The sequence below is a fragment of the Ascaphus truei genome, chromosome 3, assembly GCF_040206685.1.
Source record: "Ascaphus truei isolate aAscTru1 chromosome 3, aAscTru1.hap1, whole genome shotgun sequence".
NCBI lineage: Eukaryota > Metazoa > Chordata > Amphibia > Anura > Ascaphidae > Ascaphus > Ascaphus truei.
In genome coordinates, this window is record NC_134485.1 from 233,516,374 (window position 1) to 233,539,378 (window position 23,005).

Here is a 23,005-nt window from a genome sequence, read left to right on the forward strand (position 1 = left end):
CCAATGTCCACACTATGTAACACCCCCTAACATCTCCACCCTCAAACCTAAATTGGATCAGCTGTTAGGCTAAATTCTTGTGTGCGTATTTTAAAAAGGTTCAATTATACTAAGCCGGCCCTTTTTAGATCCACTCAGTGTTTTGGAAGAAAATGTGTGCATAAAAACAGTTATCGCACTTCTTACTGGATGGGAACAATGCTATTGGCAGCTCTGGGGAACCCCACAGTTCAAGATTCTTACCAGTTTTAAGTTTTCTTCCAGGAGAAAGAGAATGGCCCTTAATTCTCACGGGCCAATAGGAATTTACACCATTTAAAAAACGATCATGTACTGAAATATGTTTATATTGTCTATTTTGCGATACCTGATATTGTGGTTGAAGGAGTGGCTCAGTGAGTAAAAATCATTGACTGAAGCAGGGGAGCCTGGTGCAAATCCTGATGTAGGCTCCTTGTGACCTTGGGCGAGACACTTTAAACAGTACTTAAGAGAAAAATACTATATGAAATAGTTATATGACATAGTTATTGTGCTTCTTCAAGTAGATCGCAGGAGAGATTGGGAGCAGCAGGAATTACCTATCTTGGATAAACAGGGGATTCCCTATCAAGCATTGTCTCATCTGTATTTAAGAACTTGAAAGAACCATTAAAATAGCTGAGAACACGGCTGAAGGTTGCTATTCTTGCCATCGTTTCCCATATGACCAATGCATTCACTGACAAGTTACAAATATTTCTTTATATACACTATCTTAAACTGGCAGATTTTCACTAAAAAGAAACAGACACAGTGATGTATGCCTCACAATGTGGGCATCACTTGAATTGCCTCTCCAACCAACTCTTGTGCCCTTTTAACAAGTTTCCTTGTCGGCAAATGGAGAACCCTTGGGGGGAATGAAAAGACAAAATGTTCAGTCTTTAGCAGTTATTTATGCCAATCATTGACTATGGTGCCATTGTGCACGATACGAAGCCCATCACCCTCCTCCATAAAACACACACAACTTTATACTCAGGAGTGACTACAACAGACACCACTGTAATGCATTTGCAGAATTAGGTTACTTCTCGTCTCCAGACACAATCTACATTTTCCTATTTCCTCTGCAAAAAAAAAAAACACACATCCTGAAACAATTACTGTGCACTTACCATCTTACATCATCCTCCAGAAATCATGCTTATTGAGCCCTAGATTAAAGTAAAACTCTGCCATTCTCACCCAAGGTCTTCAATTTTGGAATTCTCTCCAAGTCCATGAAAACATCTCCTTTCTATGTCAGACACCAACATTAAAGTGGCTGTTCGGTGACAATGCCTCTCAAAGCAGCAAAACGTGAAATATAATGTGTTTTTTTTTTTTAAATTCAACTCTTAATGCCATTTAATATACTGGACATCCTTTGATTTCTATAGCAAGTTTTACCACAGCAGAGCAAGATCTTGTAACACTTTCCTGTTTGTAAAAATGTGCCAATATTCTCAGCAGTTTGAGCTGAAAACTGTAATAGTAAATGTTTCCTTAGTAATAAGCATACATTGTAGCTGCTGAGTTACACCGACATGGAAATGGAAAAGCGGCCATTTAGGTAGGCACACAAATCAGGATTTTGACAGATGTATAACAGGAGCACCAAACGATTGCCAGTTTAGGTAGGTACAAATTTAGAATTATACATTGTCACATACATAAAAAAAAAAATCACAGCGCTTCAATTGTGCCTCAAACACAGTTATTCATCTTTAGGCCGCACATATAGTGCCCGCGACAGGTGACGGCGCCCAAAAACAAATACATTGCTGCCGCCGCGTGTGCGTATAGTAAGCGCGAAAGCGGCAATGCGACAGAGCGGACTTTGGAAGCCGGGAATATTTGATTTTTCAAGGGCTGTCGCCTCATGTGACAGCCCCTGAACAAATCAAATGCCTGGAAGCCCGCGCCGCCGCCGCAAAGCAAAATAGAACTTTCGCTAGCGGCGACGTCACCCGTCCCGTCGCTGGTCGCAAGCACTATACGCACGGCCTTAGGCTACGTCCCCGCTAACGCTGAGTGGGCGACGTTCACTTACATGTATAGATATATGTAAGTCCCCGCTCACGCTGTGCACGCGCACACGCTCGGCACTTAGATAAACAAAAAAATTATACTTTCCAGCGCGCTCAACTACCCGCAATGCCGCCCCACCCTCCCGCGGGCGCACATGCAGGACACCCAGTGCTCATGCTTGGAGCGCTCTCCAAGCATGAGCGCACTCAGCGCCAGCGGGGACTCGGCCTAAGGCAGGGGAGCGCAAACTTTTTTCCCCGCACCCCCCTGCCGGCTGTTCCCCTCTCTCACCTCGGCTCCGGCGTCATGACGTCACATGACCTCACGGCGTCATTTGCTATGTCGACGAGTCTCCAAGGTGAGTGCAATTTACAGAGGCCTTTGCCGCTTCCCCGGCACTTAATTTAAGTTCCTTCGGGAAGCGAGAGGGTACTCTGTAAACCCTGCAGACAATCTCGCGCCACGCTGTCTTAAGGACTAGTACATTAAACACACAAAGTGCGCTCCATTTAACATTGCTTTACAATGCGTTGCTAGTTCCTCACTCAGCAAAGGTTAACCTGCCTACTATATGTTACTCCTGAAACTTTAGTTTTGTAAGTTCTAATTCTGCTTTAGAAATGAGTGGAACTTTCCCCCTAAAGCAATAAGTGATCCCACAAGGTACTACAGGGTCTCCAAGTAACACGACGTGATGCTGAGCGACCTCCTGGGTGACCCATGCCCTTTGCCACAATTTCTTGTTTACAAAAGACTTAAAAAGGTCAGCCTGTTTTCCCGGGAACAGTTGGTCAGAGTGCACAGGGGACAAGGCTGCAGAGGTCAGCCTGTATCATGACATTACAGAGCCCTGTTCTCTTGTGCCATTTGCTTTATCAGCCATATGGTTTTACAATTACGCTACTCAATTCCTGGGGGTGTTACAAAGCACATTGCACAACTCACAGAGTCATGAAATCAGAGACATTCCGCACATTCATTGCATCTTCCTGTCTCGGGGATTTCTTATACCTTGTATGGACAAGATATGCTCAGGAACAATGCTAGTGAAACATACATAACTAAAAGGGAGAAGGAGTGGCTCAGTGAGTAAAGATGCCAACTCTGTAAACTCTGTAAACAAAGACACAGAGTTTGAATCAGGGGAACCTGGTTCAATTGAAGGTGTCAGATCCTTGTAACCTTGGGCAAACCACTATCTACCTGTGCATCAGGCACCAAAAATAAATAAAAAAATATATGGATTGTGAGCTCATCTGGACAGGGACCGTCTGTAAATATTCCTATGTGCTGCGCACCACGCACTGTGCTGTGAAGCAATGAGTCCCACTGGAAGAAAAGTGCTATATGAAAAAGTTTATTATTAAAAGAAAAAAGTGTGTCTATTGTTAACTTGGAAAAAGAGCAAGATACACATCTCTTTCCAGGAAGCATTTTCTATTTTATGGCACCATTCCTACATCAATTGACTGCTAACTCTCCACACCCTAACTCAGTCATACTGTCAGGAGGAAAAAAGGGGATGCAATTTCATGTTATTCTTCTGCAGAAATGTAACGTACAGAGCGACAGTGATTGGCCTATTCATGCTGGTTCTGGTACAAGGATTGCACCAATTACTTGTATAGCAAGAGATCAGGACCTCGCACTGTTAGACCGGCTGTCTCCAAATCTCCCAACATAACACATAGATTGTAAGCTCTCCGGGTCAGGGAGTTCTTACTGTCTGATTCTGTTTGTTGTATTATAAGTCCCTGTACTGCATTATCTATTTTAAGGCATCCAGTACACTGTGGGCGTTACATAAAAGATATACATACAGATCCATTCAAACAAGACAATGACAGATTCTGGTGCCTATAACTATTGCTACTATCAGCTCATGGGATGGGGAGCAGAGGGAAACTGGTGGGAGTTTGGGGCCCTGTAGGCTGACATGCCAACTCTCCCCCCAATACCCTTTCCTGCAACTACAAAAAGACAAATGCAAGCTGGGGGGGGGGGGCAGAACATGAACAGAGAAATAAAGCACAGCCTGCCCTGGTGCAGCCAAGCACAGGATGGACTGACACAAACCAGATTGCCACCTACTAATGAATCAGAAGGTGGGGGGGGGGGGGGTGGTGTGTGTGTGTGTGTGTGTGTGTGTGTGTGTGTGTGTGTGTGTGTGTGTGTGTGTGTGTGTGTGTGTGTGTGTGTGTGTGTGTGTGTGTGTGTGTGTGTGTGTGTGTGTGATGGTGAGAAGAAGTGGGCAGGGTGAGAAGGGGTGGGCAGGGTGAGGAGACACTAATCTGCCGGAGTCACTCACCTAAAAGTTGCAACCCTGCAATGTGGCAAACATGAGAAAGCACAGACCTGCAACCAACTGAAATAAAACTAAGACAAAGAAAACTTTGTTTTTTTCTGCACACCCACTTGGGAAGCGCTACCCTGCAAACAGCCATGCACTGGGGAAGGACTTCTGCTAATACATCCACATAGCAATGCTAACCGTGCATCTCTCAGGCTTTAATGCAGGGTCCCCTACCTGTTCGTCATCCCCGCTACGCCCAGCATCGGAGCCGCTGTGTGGGGTCAGGGAGGGTGTGACAGGTACCAGCACCTCGCACAGCCCGCGGGACTTGGGTTAGCTGCAGCTCCGGTCACTGAGTCCGGAGAGCGGCGGGAAGGAGGGACAGGGGTGGGGATGAGGGGGAGAGAGGCTGGGAGAGGGGTGGGCAGGGTCCCGGAGCGCGAGGCTCCCCCTCCCCGGCCGGCTCCACCACGCCCGGCTCTGACTCACCTCCGCCCACCCTGCACTGCAAATCAGCCGGGCAGGAGGAGTTGCCATAGAGACAAAGGGGGGTAAAGGATGCAAGCCACGCCCACTTACCTCCTCCTATATGGCGCCAATGACTGCAGAACAAGCATCCCACATCCGGGCACTCTTACTGCCTGGCCTCATTCAGTCGCCCCGCCCACAGCCCTCCTCTTGTCAATCAACCCGCCCGCTCTCCGCCCCCTGCGGGTGATGTCATTATTCCAACCGCCATCTCATCATTATCATCATCATTAACCCGTTGTGTGCTGCAGTGTGACGGCAGCTATGAGCCAGAACGTGCATTTATACAGATATAATAATGGTGAAGATTATCAGTCAGTCAGTGTGTGTGGGGGTCTGGGGGGGTCAGTCAGTGTGTGTGGGGGTCTGGGGGGGTCATTCAGTGTGTGTGGGGGTCTGGGGGGGGGTCAGTCAGTGTGTGTGGGGGTCTGGGGGGGTCAGTCAGTGTGTGTGGGGGTCTGGGGGGTTCAGTCAGTGTGTGTGGGGGTCTGGAGGGTTCAGTCAGTGTGTGTGGGGGTCTGGGGGGTCAGTCAGTGTGTGTGGGGGTCTGGGGGGGGGTCAGTCAGTGTGTGTGGGGGTCTGGGGGGTTCAGTCAGTGTGTGTGGGGGTCTGGGGGGTTCAGTCAGTGTGTGTGGGGGTCTGGAGGGGTCAGTCAGTGTGTGTGGGGGTCTGGGGTGGTCAGTCAGTGTGTGTGGGGGTCTGGGGGGGTCAGTCAGTGTGTGTGGGGGTCTGGGGGGGTCAGTCAGTGTGTGTGGGGGTCTGGGGTGGTCAGTCAGTGTGTGGGGGTCTGGGGGGGGGGGCAGTCCGTGTGTGTGGGGGTCTGGGGTGGTCAGTCAGTGTGTGTGGGGGTCTGGGGTGGTCAGTCAGTGTGTGTGGGGGTCTGGGGGGGTCAGTCAGTGTGTGTGGGGGTCTGGGGGGGTCAGTCAGTGTGTTTGGGGGTCTGGGGGGGGGCAGTCAGTGTGTGTGGGGGTCTGGGGGGGGTCAGTCAGTGTGTGTGGGGGTCTGGGGGGGGGTCAGTCAGTGTGTGGGGGGGTCCGGGGGGGTCCGTCAGTGTGTGGGCGGTCCGCGCGGGTTGCGCCCGGGTTTGTGCCGTGTGCCACGGCTTCCTGGGGGGCCCGCAAACGCCCGCGTCACTGGAGGGCTGAATGGCGCCGCTGCCAGCCGCTTCTGCGCATGTGTGGCGTCCTTCAGCGGCGCCATCACAACTGCGCATGCGCGGCATGGCAGCGGTCGTGGAAGTTAGGCGGGCCGTTACGAGCGGCGGCGGCGATACGCCGCCGTATATGTCAGCAGCCGGGGGTGTGGGGGGGGTGTGGGAGGCTGTGGCGGCGATTAGGAGCGGCGCCGGCGGCTATCGCCGCCGCCGCCACATGTGACAGGGGACGTGTGAGCGGAGCGGCGTCCATTACGTGATGTCACTTCCGTTTCACGTTTCGCCCCCCATCTATCCAGTTTTGCTCTATCAGGACTAGGTGCCACGAAAGAAGTTTCACTTCAAAACAACTTGGTTTGTTTCTTGAAACTGTAGCCAGCGTCAACTCCGTACTTCGGAGACAGGGCAGCTGCTACCCTGACAACCAGTATTCAATTTGAATACATTGTGTCCCACGGCAGCTCGCACGTCAGCACGCCCTCCCTCCGAAGCCTGCACCCTGAACGAGGCCTAAGGCGCTCGCTCACGCTAGCCACACACATTGCTGCAATGTGTTTCATCGCGGCTAGCTTGTGACAGTGAAGGGGTAACTAGGCTCACTAATAAAGGTTAAGCCCACTTGGTTGCCCCTGATCCATGTTTTGGGGTCCTAGAGTGTCAGCTCTTGGACCTGACTGTCGTATATGCATTCGTAAATGCATTACTGTGACTGTAAAATTATGTGACAATAAATAATTTCTGTGTTACCTTTCCAGGGTTACTGGGACCAGGAGATTGCTAGGCTATGAGTTTCAGGGTGGGTTTGACGGAGAAAGTCTTTACAGGTTGTGGCTAAGTAGCGGGGTTCCTGAGTTACAGGATATCTCAAACATGTACCCAGGAATCAGCTAGGATTCTCGGATACATTGAAGCACACTGCTCCGGTCAAACTCCTACCCTGAAAACGATCTTGCGACTCACCGCTAGGATTCCTGCTGCAGCACAGTCCCGCAAGGTAAGTGGGGAATAAAGGGTTAATGTATCCCTGCAACATACCACGGGTCCCTACTGTAAGGGGGGATGCCCAGACCACCCTAACCCTGGTATAGGGGTTCAGGTGTTGTTCCAGTCATGTACAGTTAGGTCCGGAAATAATTGGACACTGATACAAGTTTTGTTATTTCGGCTGTGTACCAAAATAAATTCAAGTTACAGTTAAATAATGAATATGGGCTTAAAGTGCAGTCTATCAGCTTTAATGTGAGGGTATTCACATCCAAATTGGAGGAAGGGTTTAGGAATTATATCTCTAATATGTAGCCCCCTCTTTTTCAAGGGACCAAAAGTAATTGGACAATTGACTCAAAAGCTGTTTCATGGACAGGTGTGGGATATTCCTTCGTTATTTCATCATCAATTAAGCAGGTAAATGTCTGGAGTTGATTCCAGGTGTGGCATTCGCATTTGAAAGCTGTTGCTGTGAACCCACAATATGCGGTCAAAGGAGCTCTCAATGCAAGTGAAACAGGGCATCCCTAGGCTGCAAAAAAAAGAACATCCATCAGAGAGATAGCAGGAACATTAGGAGTGGCCAAATCAACAGTTTGGTACATTCTGAGAAAAAAAGAACACACTGGTGAGCTCTGCAACACAAAAAGGCCTGGACGTCCACGGAAGACAACAGTGGTGGATGATCGTAGGATCCTTTCCACGATAAAGAAAAACCCCTTCACAACATCCAGCCAAGTGAAGAATACTCTCCAGGAGGTAGGCATATCATTATCCAAGTCTACCATAAAGAGAAGACTTCACGAGAGCAAATACAGAGGGTTCACCACAAGGTGCAAACCATTCATAAGCCTCAAGAATAGAAAGGCCAGATTAGACTTTGCCACCAGAATGATGTTTGGAGAAGGCTTGGAATGGCTCATGATCCGAAGCATACCACACCATCTGTAAAACACGGTGGAGGCAGTGTGATGGCATGGGCATGCATGGCTTACAATGGCACTGGGTCACTACTGATTATTGATGACAGAAGACAGAAGCAGCTGGATGAATTCTGAAGTGTATAGGGATATATTGTCTGCTCAGATTCAGCCAAATTCAGCGAAGTTGATTGGATGGCACTTCACTTTACAGATGGACAATGACCCAAAACATACTGCAAAAGCAACCCAGGAGTTTTTTAAGGCAAAGAAATTGAATATTCTCCAATGGCCGAGTCAATCACCTGATCTCAACCTGACCGAGCATGCATTTCACTTGCTGAAGACAAAACTTAAGGCAGAAAGACACATGAACAAACAACAACGGAAGACAGCTGCAGTAAAGGTCTGGCAAAGCATCACAAAGGAGGAAACCCAGCGTTTGGTGATGTCCATGCGTTTCAGACTTCAAGCAGTCTTTGCCTGCAAAGGATTCTCGACAAAGTATTAAAAATGAACATTTTATTTATGATTGTGTTCATTTGTCCAATTACATTTGAGCCCCTGAAATAAGGGGACTGTGTATGAAAATGGTTGCAATTCCTAAACGTTTCATACAATATTTTTGTTCAACCCCTTGAATTATTTATTATTTTATTTATTTATTTATAAAATATTTTACCAGGAAGTAATACATTGAGAGTTACCTCTCATTTTCAAGTATGTCCTGGGCACAGAGTAAAACAAATAATACATGTTTACAAATACAGTTACATAATGAGCAGGGTATACATTATATACAAGACATTGCATGCACAGTTAAAGATCATTTATATTATGGGCGTATGAAACAGTTACAGACCAGATTAAAATGTGTGACAGCCTTAGATTTGAAAGAACTTAGACTGGTGGTGGATGTAAGAGTGTTTGGTAGGTTGTTCCAGTTTTGGGGTGCACGGTAAGAGAAGGAGGAGCGGCCGGATACTTTGTTGAGCCTTGGGACCATGAACAGTCTTTTGGAGTCTGATCTCCGGTGATAGGTGCTGCATGTGGTAGAGGTCAGGAGCTTGTTCAGATAGCTGGGTAGCTTGCCCATAAAGAATTTGAAGGCAAGACAGGAAAGGTGAACTTTGCGCCTAGACTCGAGTGATGACCAATCTAGTTCTTTGAGCATTTCGCAGTGATGTGTGTTATAGTTGCATTGGAGAACAAAATGACAAATTGAATTGTAGAGGGTGTCAAGTTTGCTTAGGTGGGTTTGAGGTGCTGAGCCATATACTATGTCTCCATAGTCAATAATTGGCATTAGCATCTGCTGTGCGATACGTTTTCTGACCAGGAGACTTAGGGAGGATTTGTTCCTGTAAAGTACCCCTAGTTTGGCATAGGTCTTGGTTGTCAGGGTATCAATGTGCATCCCGAATGTTAAGTGGGAGTCAAACCATAAGCCCAGGTATTTAAAACTAGTAACAGGAGTTAGGGTGGTGTTAGTGTTGGTTCTAATCTGGAGCTCAGTCGCTGGAAGCTTTAAAAATTTAGTCTTGGTCCCAAACACCATTGTTACAGTCTTGTCAGTGTATAAAAACAGTTTGTTTTGGGAAATCCAGTTTTCGAGTCTGAAAAAGTCAGGCTGAAGTATGTGTTGAAGGTCAGAGAGGCTATGGCTGTGTGCATATAGGATTGTGTCATCTGCATACATGTGTATTGAGGCTTCCTGACAAGCTGTGGGAAGATCATTGATGAACACTGAGAAGAGTAGGGGCCCCAGAACAGAGCCTTGCGGGACGCCACAGGTGATATCCAGGGGGTTAGAGTTAGAGCCAGAGATGGACACATGTTGGGATCTACCTGATAGGTAGGACTGAAACCAGTTTAAAGCATGCTTCCCTATTCCAGACCTCTGGAGTTTGTTGAGCAGGATAGCATGATCAACAGTATCAAAAGCCTTTGCAAAATCTAGGAATACTGCACCAGTGAGTTGACCCCGTTCCATTCCACACTGGATTTCATTGCAAAATTTTTAGCAGGGTAGTTTGGGGGAAAGCCAGATTGGAATTGGCTAGGGAAATTTGTCTTGTTATAGTGGACGCTTAATTGGGAGTGGACACATTTTTTCATGACTTTGGATAGGATTGGGAGAAGGGAGATTGGCCTATAGTTTGAGACAGTGTTTTTGTCCCCACTTTTGAAGATTGGGACAACTCTGGCAGCTTTCCAGGTCTTAGGGATATGGCCTGCAGACAGGATAGAGTTGACTATGGAAGCAATTGGTTTGGCAATTGCTGGGGCAGCAAGTTTTAGAACCTAGATTGTAGTAAGTCAGGTCCACATTGGCTGCTTAGTTTTAATTTGAGAAGCGCTTGTGTAATCTCTTCAGATACTGGGCCAAATTGAAAATTGTGGGCAGTGTTGGGAGGGGGATGGGGCTATAGGGGTACTCCCAGGATGAGATTCAGGTTTGTGGTTTGGGTTGCGTTTCGCTAATAAGTTATTAGCACACCCCACAAAGTAATCATTGAATGCATTTGCAATGTCGGTCGGGTTTGTCAGAGTAATATCGCCCTTAGTGATATTACTTGGGTATTGATGGTTAGGAGGCTGGAATATGTTGTTGATAACCTTCCAGAAGTTAGCTGGGTTTGATGTGTTCTGGAGGAGATTGTCAGAGTAATATTGTGCTTTTGCATGCCTTGTTTGCCTTGTACATATGTTCCGCAGGCATCTGTAGTGATTGAGATCCTTAGTAGTGCCAGTTATTTTGTGGCTTTTCCATTATTAAAGCTGAAAGTCTGCACTTCTATTGCATCTCGGTTGTTTCATTTCAAATCCATTGTGGTGGCGTACAGAGCCAAAATGATGAAAATTGTGTCAGAGTCCAATTATTTCTGGACCTAACTGTATAAGACTGTGAGGCTTTTATTAAAATAGAAATGTACGTTTGCAGAGTATAAGGGATATGTTTAGTGGGGATGAAACAGTTCACATTTTTCATTCTATCCCTCACACCAAAAGACTTAGGACATTTTAATAAGAAAATGTATAAAGTATATTTTATTAAACTGATGGGTTTTAAAATATAGTATGCTAGTACATTGAAACCTAGGCAGGGTCTTTCACTGTTTGGACTCTGAGGGGGGCTTATGGGCTACAAGAGTGTGGTGCCATTAAGTCTGCCCTAGTCACACTTTCAGAAGTGTGAACGCCATCTGTACAGGATGGCTGAGTGAAGTACCCACGTCCTGGGATGAATACAGGCCGGTCTGGCCAGTAGTCACCTCCCTAGACGCGGAGGCACCAAGTGCTGCAGGGGTTTTTACATGGCAAATAGGCAAGATGGTGGTTTTCACACATGCCCCTGTGCCCTGTTGAAGCTCCAGGTGCCTGGCTTCACAAGACTGGCAAACAGCTGAGTGGCTAGCAGTAAAGTTCCCACGCTGCGGGTTGGCGATAATGCTGTGGGCCTGGCTTTGGAAAGGATATAAAAAGTTAGTAGCCAGCCCAGGAAGAGTCCCAAGTGTTCCAAGTTATGTTCCAAGTTTTAAGTGCGTTCTAAATAAGTCATCTAAGGCTGCGGTCCCAGTCAGCACTGTAGCACATGCGCCCGACCGGGGGGCGGTGGGTGCACAGCACTTCACCGCGATTGAAGGAAAACCGTTATTCCTCGCCTAGGCTTCAGAACTGAGAGGAACCTTTCCTCTGCCAAGAAAGCTGAAGGCCTTGTGACTGGATACACATCTGCACCGTTTGCAGCAGACTTTCCAGGAAGCTTAATCATGCCCTGCAACTTGTTATCTTCGATCTTTGTTTGAACTTACACTCCCGGGAATACGAAAGAAATGAAACGTAACGCAAGCTAGGTTTCAAATCCTTTGTCTCAATTTATTACTCATAGGGTAAGGACTTTTATACAGGAAAAAGAAGATATTGGTTAGAGGTGTAACATAGGCGTAACATAGGCGTATCCTGGGTGTGTCTTGGGCATAGCTTTGATTAGAGGCGTGATTTAGGGGCAGGACATATTAGTGGTATGATTTTGGGACGTGTCTCTCCCAATACAAGCAATGTCTGAATACATAGCTTATTCATTGTCTGTTATCAAAAGAGACCTAGAGTCTTTAGCAACTATATTACACTATTTTGCTTCTTGCAGAGAACCAGTTTATTATATTCTATAGAAATCCTCCCACAGGAGGTCTGGACGCAGCACAGCCGAAGTGAAGAGATGAGTGAAGGCTGATGTAGTGACTATAAAAACTTTATTGGCACAGTGTGCAAACGGAAACGCATACATGTGTATGCATATGTGTGTATGTATTTGTGTGTCTGTACAAATCTAATAAATATTTTATTTTTACCAATGTTTTTTTTTATTTTTTATAAATAATAAATTACACAAACACACACATACACACACATACACACAAACACACAGTACCTTCACAGCTCACAGCATACACACAAAAAGCATGCAGAACGTGCACGTGCGCGCGCACGGCGGCACTCACTATATAACAGCCCTAAGATTCTCAGATGCTAAGTGTCCAGTTTCAATCTGCAGCAAGAAAGAATAGGGGCTTCAGCAGAAAGCTGCCTGGATATTTTATGTCCTGTTTTGCAACTGTGATCAGGGTGAGGATTCCCTGTGCTTAGGAGAGTCTAGTTTTGTATCTCAGGTCCAAATAAGTGTTTTTTCTTCCTGCTATTTGTAACCCATTGTGTGTTTGTCTGTTTCCACGAAATAAATCACAATTTGTTTTACTCTTTGGTTTTGGCTCAATGAAATGATCCTGGTTATAAAGGTGTAATGTGCTGGTCTCCCGTGACACCGCTCAGCGTCACCTTGGCCACAGCCTAAAGCAGATGGGAGATTGATGAGTTATCTGCAATTGATCAGCTGGGTAGGGGGAGAATTTAACATCACATATATTGTATGTGTTTGTGTATGATGGTAAGGGGGTAACCAGGCTCCAAATAAAGGTTTAAGCTGTTTGGTTACCCATGATCCAGGTTTTGGGGTTCAGGAGTATCAGCTCTTGGACCCAACTGTTGTAAAAGCATTACCTGTAATTTTGCGACTCACCACTAGGGGGTCCCTGCTTCAACACAGCCCTTGAAAGGTAAGTGGGATATAGGGATGTGAGGTGTCCTTAAAACAGTCAAGGGGTCCCTAGGTTAATGGGTATACCCAGTAAATGCCTAGGTCACCCAGAACCAATATATAGGTTCTGGGGAGTACTCCAATCATCTATAAGGTTGTGAGGGGACTTTTACAAGTCTAGTCCTAAGTTTATTGTATAAAGTATGGGGAATATGGCTAGTAAGAAATAATTTGCAGCTTCTTATTCTATTTCCCATCACCCACAGATTTAGGATAATATTTAAAGTGTACTTTATATCGTGTTCTGCATTTACTATAAGGCTTTATGCAGTCAGCTGGGCATATGTTTACGGTACCAGCTAGTCTCTATAAGAGTCCATAGTTCAAAGAAGAGAGGATGTCCAGAAGGGGGAGAACTATTTTGTGAGCAGGAAATGGCTAGGTGTCAGTTCCAGAGAACAAGGGGCACCCCACTGGGGCACCAATTGTGACTGCTGACTTAGTGGAGCCAGCAATGGGTTAGCTGGGAGGGAAGATGCTGCTTGTGGGCACATTTCCCATTGGCAGATTCATATTTCCCGCCCACACGTTTTTTCAAGCTGGCTCAACATGCCCCTGCCTCCGACATCATCAGCCAGGTGAGCCTTGCTCTGATTGGCTACTGAGAAATTTCTCACGCTTCTGATAGACCTGTAGGTTTCTGTGAATGAAACTCAAGAGGCATTTTAACCCCTTGCGCCCATTAGAAAGTGTGTTCTCCAAAGTGTGTTTTCAAAGTGTTCTCTCATGGTTCTAAAGATTCTCAAAGTTTTCTCCAGATCCTAGGATTCTGAATTTCAAGACTCCAGCAAGAAAAAGGCTGCTTCAGCTAAAGCTGTCTGTAATATTTTCTGTCCTGTTTTTGCAACTGTTATCAGGGGAAAATCCTTATTAGCATTCCCTGCACCTAGAAGAGTCTAACTTTGTACCCCAGTCCCAAGTAAGTGTGTTTTTTGCCTGTATTTTGTGTAACATTGTGTTTTTGCCTTTTCCTGTGAATACATTTACAATTTATTTCATTATCTTGTTTTGCTCAATGTATGATCCGGATAAAAAGGTGTAAATTGCCTGGTCTCCCGTGACAGTGTGTATATAAGTATATATGCCAATAAATCTATAAATATAATCTTTGTATACAGTAAATTGCACATATCATTGTGTCTCCTTTGAAGGGGTCACTGGTTTGGACGCTAATCTATCCCACACTGAGATAGCAAATAAAGTGTATGTATTTGGAGACTGTGCTGTGCAACTTCTGTTTTCTGAATAAGCAGCAAAGGAAGGAGGCAGTACACTGGAAAATATCCATATAGGTAATAAGTGTGGGTTGGTGTATTGTTTCATGAACCCAGCTCCAGGGACATAGAGTTAAAAATTGTGTGTAAGTGGAATTCAAGAAACTGTTTAGGCATAAAAATAACACAGATACCCACAGGACTGTGACGGTGGGGGTAGCCAGCCTTCATAATAAAGGTGAAGCCCAGCTAGCTACCCCTAAAACCGTGGTTCCCTGGTGGCTAATCAATACTTATTGTCCCTGGCTTATGTGTGTTTTGGACCTCTCATGCGATATAGGTACAAAACTGGGACTTCGGGAGCGGGGTTTTAAGAGTTGATATTGGTGGGCAAAAAGGGTTAAATGTATATAAAATGTTCCAGGACAATGTTACCGGTTGTCCCATAATTTTACCCGCAAATCAAGCCTGACTTGCGGGTATGCATATGCATTTTAGTAACGTTATGTTTCCCCATTAAATTTTGTCTTGCGCAGCCAGCAAGTTCTCAGAACTTGGTTTTAAAAACTTGGCTGAGAGGACAAGTTTTATAGCCCATGTTCCTGAGCCCAAGTTATAGAAAAGAAAAATGTGTTTTAAAATGTGTATTCATCTATATGGAGGCAGTCCTGGTAATTCGATTAGTCAGGATGCCTGCATAGAGATGGTGGATCAAAGGGGAGGATGGGAGTAGCGAGGTGTCAACCATTTGGTTGAGCGGGGAAGGGCGGAGAACCAGGTCCAGAGACAAGGCTCCCCAATGGGGAGACTTTTTGTTCTCTCAGACACTGTGGATCTTACCCATTGGGAGGTATGGGGCTGGCAAGAGGAAGCTGTTGCTCGTAGGCATGGTTCCCATTGGCCAGTTCGAATTTCCCACTCGCCAGCTACCTGAGCCCCTCGGTACGCCCCCTCGTCTGACGGGTGGAACAAGTCGAGCTTCCCGCTTGTGAGTGGTTGTTGGATTATGAGCCGTACTCTGATTGGCCGCCAGTCCCTGTTCCATGTAAGACATAGGACACCGAGGTCTATGCAAGGGGACGGCCCGATCAGAGTACCAGAGGATTCCTAGGCTTGGTCCGGTGAAGCAGAAGCGGGCTTCTCAAAGGAGCTTTGCTCGCAATAGCAAAGCACTAGGCATTTAGGTGCCGGAGAAGCCTAGCCAAGCTGAGGACAAGTTCTAGAGACACGGCCAAGTCATAATATCGAACGAAAACCTGGCCAGCGAAGTAAACCAGGTATCTATCCTATAGATACTACCACGGTGTTCCTAGATGTGGAGCAGACAGGTTAAGCCTTCCTGAAGCAGGCACCCTGCACCAAGTAGAGGCTAGTGTCTCCCACAGAGCACCAGTTGGGGTGTTTTTCCCTTGTTTTGTGTTACATTGAATGCCTGCTGGTTTTACCAGAATAAACCTAATTTTATTCCACTACCTTGTCCTGCCGAGTGAAATTGATCCCGGATGGTAAAGATGTTAAAAGTATTGGTCTCCCGTGACAAGGATCAATGAATGGGGTTGTACGATTTTAATTATTATCATTTATTTGTAATGCGCCAACATATTCTGCAGCATGGTATAATGGGGGTACAGAAATGTGATCACAACATAAACAGAGTTACATACAAATACAGGTAAGGACAAGCATACACAAACAGATACAGAGAGGTAGCCTTGTGATAGCTTACACTCTAGAGGGAATAAGGGACAATGTTGAAACAAAAAAGTTAAGTGGCTGCTCATTGTGGGTGTCACGTAGAGCACACCTGTGAGCATGTGACCTGCATACGGGACAAGGGTTAATGCACAGCTCGCAAGCTGACCCCCTCTTTATACAACAAAAAACAAAGAAGCCCAAAGCTACATCCAATATGACAAAAATACACAGTGAAATAACTATATATCTCTTGAAAAAGGGTAATTTAATTAAACCCTTTGGCCAAAGCGTTATATGCCTGCTAGCCACACCAAGGCTTGACCATTAGCAGGTCCTAACACTAACTAATTAAAATTCTTATTTACCTCTATAATTAGAGGAAGAATAATCACATTGGACCTGTCACAACCAGCTGCATGCAAGACCAGCTCACTTAGAAAGTGGAGAGGGGCGAGCTTAAACCCTGGGAGGGATGGGCCACTGACTTCCAAAGCAGCCGAGACAGCTGGACAAAGTTAATAAACACACAGATACCCAGCAAGCTCTAAGGAACCCCAAAAATTACCACATATTTATATGTATATAAGTGTCAATTGGAGTGCTAGTGGGCGTGGCTAAATGTATACAACAAAAAACAAAGAAGCCCAAAGCTACATCCAATATGACAAAAATACACAGTGAAATACTTATATATCTCGTGAAAAGGGGTAATTTAGTTAAACCCTTTGGCCAAAACGTTATAGCTTGCTGGGTATCTGTGTGTTTGACCCACTCTTCACCTTTGCAAAGGTCCCACAAATTAACAATATCTCCCCTACGGAACAAGGATTAATACACAGCTTGCAAGCTGTCCCAGTCTTCAACTTCGCAAAGGTCCTTCAAATGAGTAATATCTTCCCTAAATCCATCCCCATATACCACCTGTCACAAACAGCACCAGTGAGCACATGACTTAGATATGCAATCAGGGTTAATATACACAGCTACTCTAGCAAACTCACCTTTTGCCTGTACAAGCTACCTCCAATGAGTTAATATTAACCCCTTACTCAATTGCAATCTTATCTATACGATGCAACGACCCAAGAGATGCAAAAATATGTAATTAATAAATCTGCAAGGGTCTCAGGTCCATGTTTACGATAGAAAAACGATGCAGTTAACACTTACAAATCTGTTATAACAAAATGTGTCCAAACATGTAAATACTCTCTCCAGAGCATGTAATCAGTTCATTCAGAGCCCAAAGCATCACATGTTAAATGTTTTAATATACATACAAATACAGTGCTTCGATTACAGAAAATGGATTACAAGAACACACAATTACAGTAAAAACATGACAGTTTCTCAAAATATAAAGATAAACCAGAAACCAGAAATCCATATACAGTACATTTCCCAAATATCATAGGTTTTCTCCCAGAGAGGTTACTGGTACAGGATGATGAGATATCATGTGTTTGGCCCAAACACACCTCTGTTGAAATCTGATTTTCATAATCTGTGATAAGATTTATATCCCATTTTCCCCCACTGAAAAACATAAGCCCACCCTAGTAGTAAATCAGCAGCGAGATTGATAGTTTTATGACAGAGTAAAAAAACTCATACAAAACGATGTTTAAATTAACCCCTCAGTATATGAACGCACTCATAACTTTCCGTCTGTAATACTTACACACATGTGAGCTACATCAATAGATTTCAGTGGTCACTAAAGACACCATGAGACTATTCATGACCGTATTACCCCTAAATTTGAGTGACAAATGGATATATGTCCCTTATTACCTGTTAATCATACAGTGTGTGGACTTGTTACATGCCAATCGGTGACACGATTACACATTTGTAACTCTTAGGTACAGTAGATGACATCACATGATATTCTCATTTTTAATAAAGTCCTTGAATGAGAACATATCCTGTGGGTCACCTTTCTCTGGAATGTATCAGTAATTATTCACAAACTGTGAGTTTGCTTTGAGGCTGGTAGTCAGCTCTGCCTAGCGTTTACGATCTTCTAACCAACACGTGTCACTTTCAATGGGCTATCCAGGATAGGCCACCCCAATTAATTTCTGTTTGAAGCCAAGCACAGACCCATGACAAGCCATAAACCCAATATATTGTATTTTAAACCAAAATTGTTGCAACATTAACCCCCTGCAGCACCAAATGGATTCAAATACATAATATCTCATGATATCATGACAGTGGGTATGGAGTATGGTCGAGGCTGACAGCTGATATTATTAAGGATTGAGGGTGGGGATGTTAGTGTGTGTTACATAGTGTGGCGATTGGTCCAGATGCACAACTGGTCCCAGTGGGGCTGAGGGCTAGATTTTAGGGGTATGCCATCTAAGCTTCCTTGAAAAGATGAGTTTTCAAAGGTCTGGATGCTGGGGGGGGGGGGGGGAGAGTCTGATAGTGGTAGGGAATTTCAGAGAGAGGGGTCAGCACAGGAGATGTCAAGGTTCAAGTAACGGCGGGACATCCAGGAGGAGATTTCAGAGGGACAGTTGGTGAAACGGGACAGGAGAGAGGGGGATAGGTCAGGGGAGGATATGATACTGAAAGCCAAAAGATTGCATAAGTTCACCAAGAGAAGAGCTGTAAAGTGAGAAGAGTATAGGGCCTAGGACAGAATCTTGTGGCACTCCAACAAAGGATGAAGAGGAGGTGACACCAGAGAAGGAAACACTGAAGGAGTGTTTGCCTTTCCCTTCAATATTCAACAAGTGCCCTTTCTCCACCTTTAAGGTCCATCTTAAAACATACCTCTTTAATTAAGCATTTGGGTAGCTCTGTTGAATGACACTGTAGATCTCACATGCATTTACCATGACCCCTTGCAGACGCACTTACCATAACACCCTCCTTCTGTCTCTGTATAGTCTTCCTATTATCCATTTCGATTATAAGCTCTTCTGGGCATGAACTCCTTTTCCTAATGTCTACTTTTATGTTGAAGTGGTTAATCTTATTATGTCACGTGTTTAACTGCTGTAAAGCTCTGTGTACAGGGAAGGCACTATATATATATATATATATATAAAAAGATATACATACATACATAGATTATTTATTTATAAAATGTTTTCCAAGGAAGTAATACATTGAAAGTTACCGATCATTTTCAAGTATTTCCTGGGCACAGAGTTATAATGACAAATACATGGTTACAAATACATAGTCACAATGAAATTGGTTGTACAGTACATTATATACAAGACATTGTATGCACAGTTAAAGATAATATATATTATAGGCGTATATAACAGTTACAGACAAGATTAAAATGTGAGACAGCTTTAATTTTCAATGAACTTAGACTGCTGGTGGATGTGAGAGTCTCCAGTAGACTGTTCCCAGTTGTGGGGTGCACGGTAAGAGAAGGAGGAGCGGCTGTATACTTTGTTGAACCTTGGGACCATGAACAGTCTCTTGGAGTCAGATCTCATGATAAGTGCTGCATGTGGTAGGGGTGAGGCGCTTGCTGAGATAGGCGGATAGCTTGCACAGAATGTATTTGAAGGTAAGACAGGAGAGATGAACTTTGCGCCTAGACTCAAGTGATGACCAATCTAGTTATTTGAGCATTTTGCAGTGATGTGTGTTGTAATTGCATTAGAGGACAAAGCGGCATATTGAGTTGTAGAGGGTATCAAGTTTGCCAAGGTGAGTTTGGGGTGCCGTGCCATATACTATGTCTCCATAGTCAATAATTGGCATCTGCTGTGCGATGCACTTTCTGACCAGCAGAGTCAGGGAAGATTTTTTCCTATATAGTACACCAGTTTTGCATAGGTTTTGGATGTCAGCGTATCAATGTGCAACCCAAATGTTAAATGGGAGTTAAACCATATTCCCAAATATTTGAAACTAGTAACAGGAGCTAGGATAGTATTAGGCCTGGGACATAGTAAGCACTTAGGTGCTGCTGCTCGCTCTTGCTTGCTGCCGCTCGCTCTACCAGGAGCTTTTTGCTGTCCTGGCAGAGGAGACAGCAAGCGCGCTTGGGAGGCGGGTATCACTGTGTGTGTGTCACTTGGTAGCTGTCAGTGTGTGTGTGTGTGTGTGTGTCACTTTGAAGTGGTCTGTGTGTTTGTGTGTCACTGGGGAACCTGTGTGTGTGTATATGTGTGTGTGTGTGTGTGTGTTTGTGTATATTATATAATATTTAAAAAATAAAAAAAAAGACATGTGAGAATAAATTGTTTATTAACATTGTGCAACTTTGATAAATATATTCACGCACGCGCAAACACACGCACACACAGGCACGCGCACACACAGACACGCGCACACACAGACACGCGCACACACACACACCTCTGTGCTGCCTCTGTCTTGTCTGGTAGTTACAATGCCGGACTGGCTGCAGACCCATTGGATGGGAGCGGTCACGTGACCGCTCTTCCGTTTCCCCGAGCGGCAAATTTCAAACTTGCCTGTCTCGGGGAAGTTTCTCAGGCTCCGCACGCATCAGCAAGCATGCGGAGGAAGAAACTATAGCCCCGCTGATTACAGATGCAGGGGCTTTGTGCATCTGTTCAGCGCGGCTCAGCGACACTGAGTTCACTATGTCCTGGGCCTTAGAGTTGGTTCTGATCTGTAGCTCCTTCATTGGAAGCTTTAGAAATGTAGCCTTTGTCCCAAATACCATTGTTACAGTCTTGTCAGTGTTTAGAAACAGTTTGTTTTGGGAAATCCAATTTTCAAGTCTCAAAAGGTCAGATTGGAGCACGTTTCCAAGGTCAGAGAGGTTAGGGCTGTGTGCATATAAGATTGTGTCATCAACATACATGTGTATTGAGGTTCCCTTACAAGCTGTAGGAAGTCAATAATGAACACTGAGAAGAGTAGGGGCCCCAGAACAGAAACTTGTGGGACACCGCAGGTGGTATCCAAGGTGTTGGAGTTAGAGCCTGAGATAGATACAGTACATGTTGCGATCTACCTGATAGGTAGGAATGAAACTAGTTTAAAGCATGCTTCCCTATTCCAGAGCACTGGAGTTTGTTAAGCAAGATAACATGATCAACAGTATCAAAAGCCTTTGCAAAATCTAGGAATATTGCACCAATAAGTTGTCCCAGTTCCATTCCACACTGGGTCTCATTGCAAACCTTTAGGAGGGTAGTTAACGTCGAGTGTTTGGGGCGAAAGCCAGATTGGAGTTGGTTAGAGAAATTTGTCTTGGTATAGTAATCGCTTAATTGGGAGTGAGCACATTTTTCCAATGACTTTGGATATTATTGGGAGAAGAGAGATTGGCCTGTAGTTTGAGACAGTGTTTTTGTCCCCATTTTTGAAGATTGGGACAACTCTGGCAGTTGTCCAGGTCTTAGGGATATGGCCTGAAGACAAGATAGAGTTGATTAGGGAAGCAAGCAGTTTGGTAATGGCTGGGGCACCAAGTCATAGGAACCTAGATTGCAGTAAATCAGGTCCACATTGGCTGCTTAGTTTTTTTTTGAGGCGCACTTGTGTAATCTCCTTTTCAGATACTGGGACCAATTGAAAACTGTGAGCAGTGTTGGGGAGGGTGGGGCTATAGGGGTACTCCCAGAAAGATGTTCATGTATGTAGTTCAGGTTGCATTTCGCTAATAAAATAGTAGCACACCCCACAAAGTATTAATTGAATGCATTTGCAATGTCATTGGATTTGCCAGGGTAATATCCTCCTTAATGATATTACATGGTTGTTGATGGCTAGAAGGCTGGAATATATTGTTGATATCCTTCCAGAAGTTAGCTGGGTTTGATGTATTCTGATGAAGATGTCAGAAAATATTATTATTTTTACATGCCTTGTTTGCCTTGTGCACATATTCCGCAAGCACCTGTAGTGATTAAGATCATTAGTAGTGCCAGTAACTTTGTAGCTTTTCCACAAGGCATCCCTAAGATGGTAGAGCGCTATGAGGTCGGTTGTAATCCACAGGAGGTGGGCCCCCATACTCTTATTCTGCGTAGTGGAGCATGGGTATCACAGAGTTTTAATAACTCTGAGTGGAAATAATCGAGTTCAGAACCGGGGTTGGGAATTAAGTCAATTCTGTACCAAGTGCAACTGGTAAGATCATCCAGAAACTGTTGTGGGTTAAAGTTCCTAAATGTTCTAGTGAGAAGAACTTTAGATCTTGATTGGGGTGATCTGATTTTCCTTACGCAGTACACTATTGCATGGTCACTGAAAATGTCAGGTAGGATGCCAGAGGATTGGATTCTGCTGGGACTAGAGGAGAGAATCCAGTCTAGCAAGGAATGGTTGTGAGATTTCAGGTTTGTCCATGTGGGTTGGGAAATGAGTTGCGTTAGGTTAAGTGACTTGCGCTGTATCTGGATTTTGTTGTTTTTAGGGTTGAGCCAATTGTATTTGATATCCCCGAGAAGTAGCAGCTCACTCTTCTCATTCTGAGAGGAAATTGAGCCAATAAACTGGGTGATATCAGTCAGGGATTGTAACGGGGCTTTAGGGGGGCGGTAGATGCCAACAATAAGAACTGGCTTAGAAAAGGAGAGGCATATTTTTGCCAACTAGGATTTCAAAAGAGGGTGGGCTTGGGGGTGCAATTTAACAGTGTAAATTGTAAGATGTCTGCAATATAAAATAACACCCCTCCTCCTCTCTTTGAGCTGTCTTTCCTCGAAATGGAGTATCCCTGAATGGCAATAGTTTCAGAGAGGGTTTTAGGAGTTAGTCATGTATCTGTGATAATGATGACTTTGGGTTTATGCATAAGGTACCATGCCCTTAGTTAATTCAGTTTGCGCAGCAGGCTCCGGATATTTATATGGGTGACAGATAGGCCTTTTTGGAATTTGAAGGGGATATGGTCAGGGGTATGGGACAGAGTTGAAAAGGGAGGGCCCGGGTTACATTCAACATCACCTTCTAAAGAGAGTAACAGTATAAATAGAAATTTGAGTAGTTTGCAAATTGTAAATTTGTGATGTTTGCATTGGGATGAGTAGTGGTTGGTGT

At 44.8% G+C, this 23,005-nt stretch overlaps 1 protein-coding gene across 2 annotated transcripts in view; it reads right to left on the bottom strand.

Annotated features, from left to right (window-relative positions):
• Positions 1-4,852, bottom strand: part of LIMS1 (LIM zinc finger domain containing 1) — a 76,020-nt gene extending 71,168 nt beyond the window's left edge. Inside the window, exon 1 of one of the 2 annotated variants that reach the window (XM_075590342.1) lies at positions 4,583-4,852. Coding sequence is in view for 1 of the 2 variants with exons in the window: in XM_075590341.1 (XP_075446456.1) it covers positions 4,583-4,611 (29 nt within the window). In the remaining variant the exon portion in view is untranslated. The remainder of the gene's footprint in view (positions 1-4,582) is intronic. The other variant, XM_075590341.1, reaches the window with a different exon arrangement.
• Positions 4,853-23,005: the final 18,153 nt, after the last annotated feature.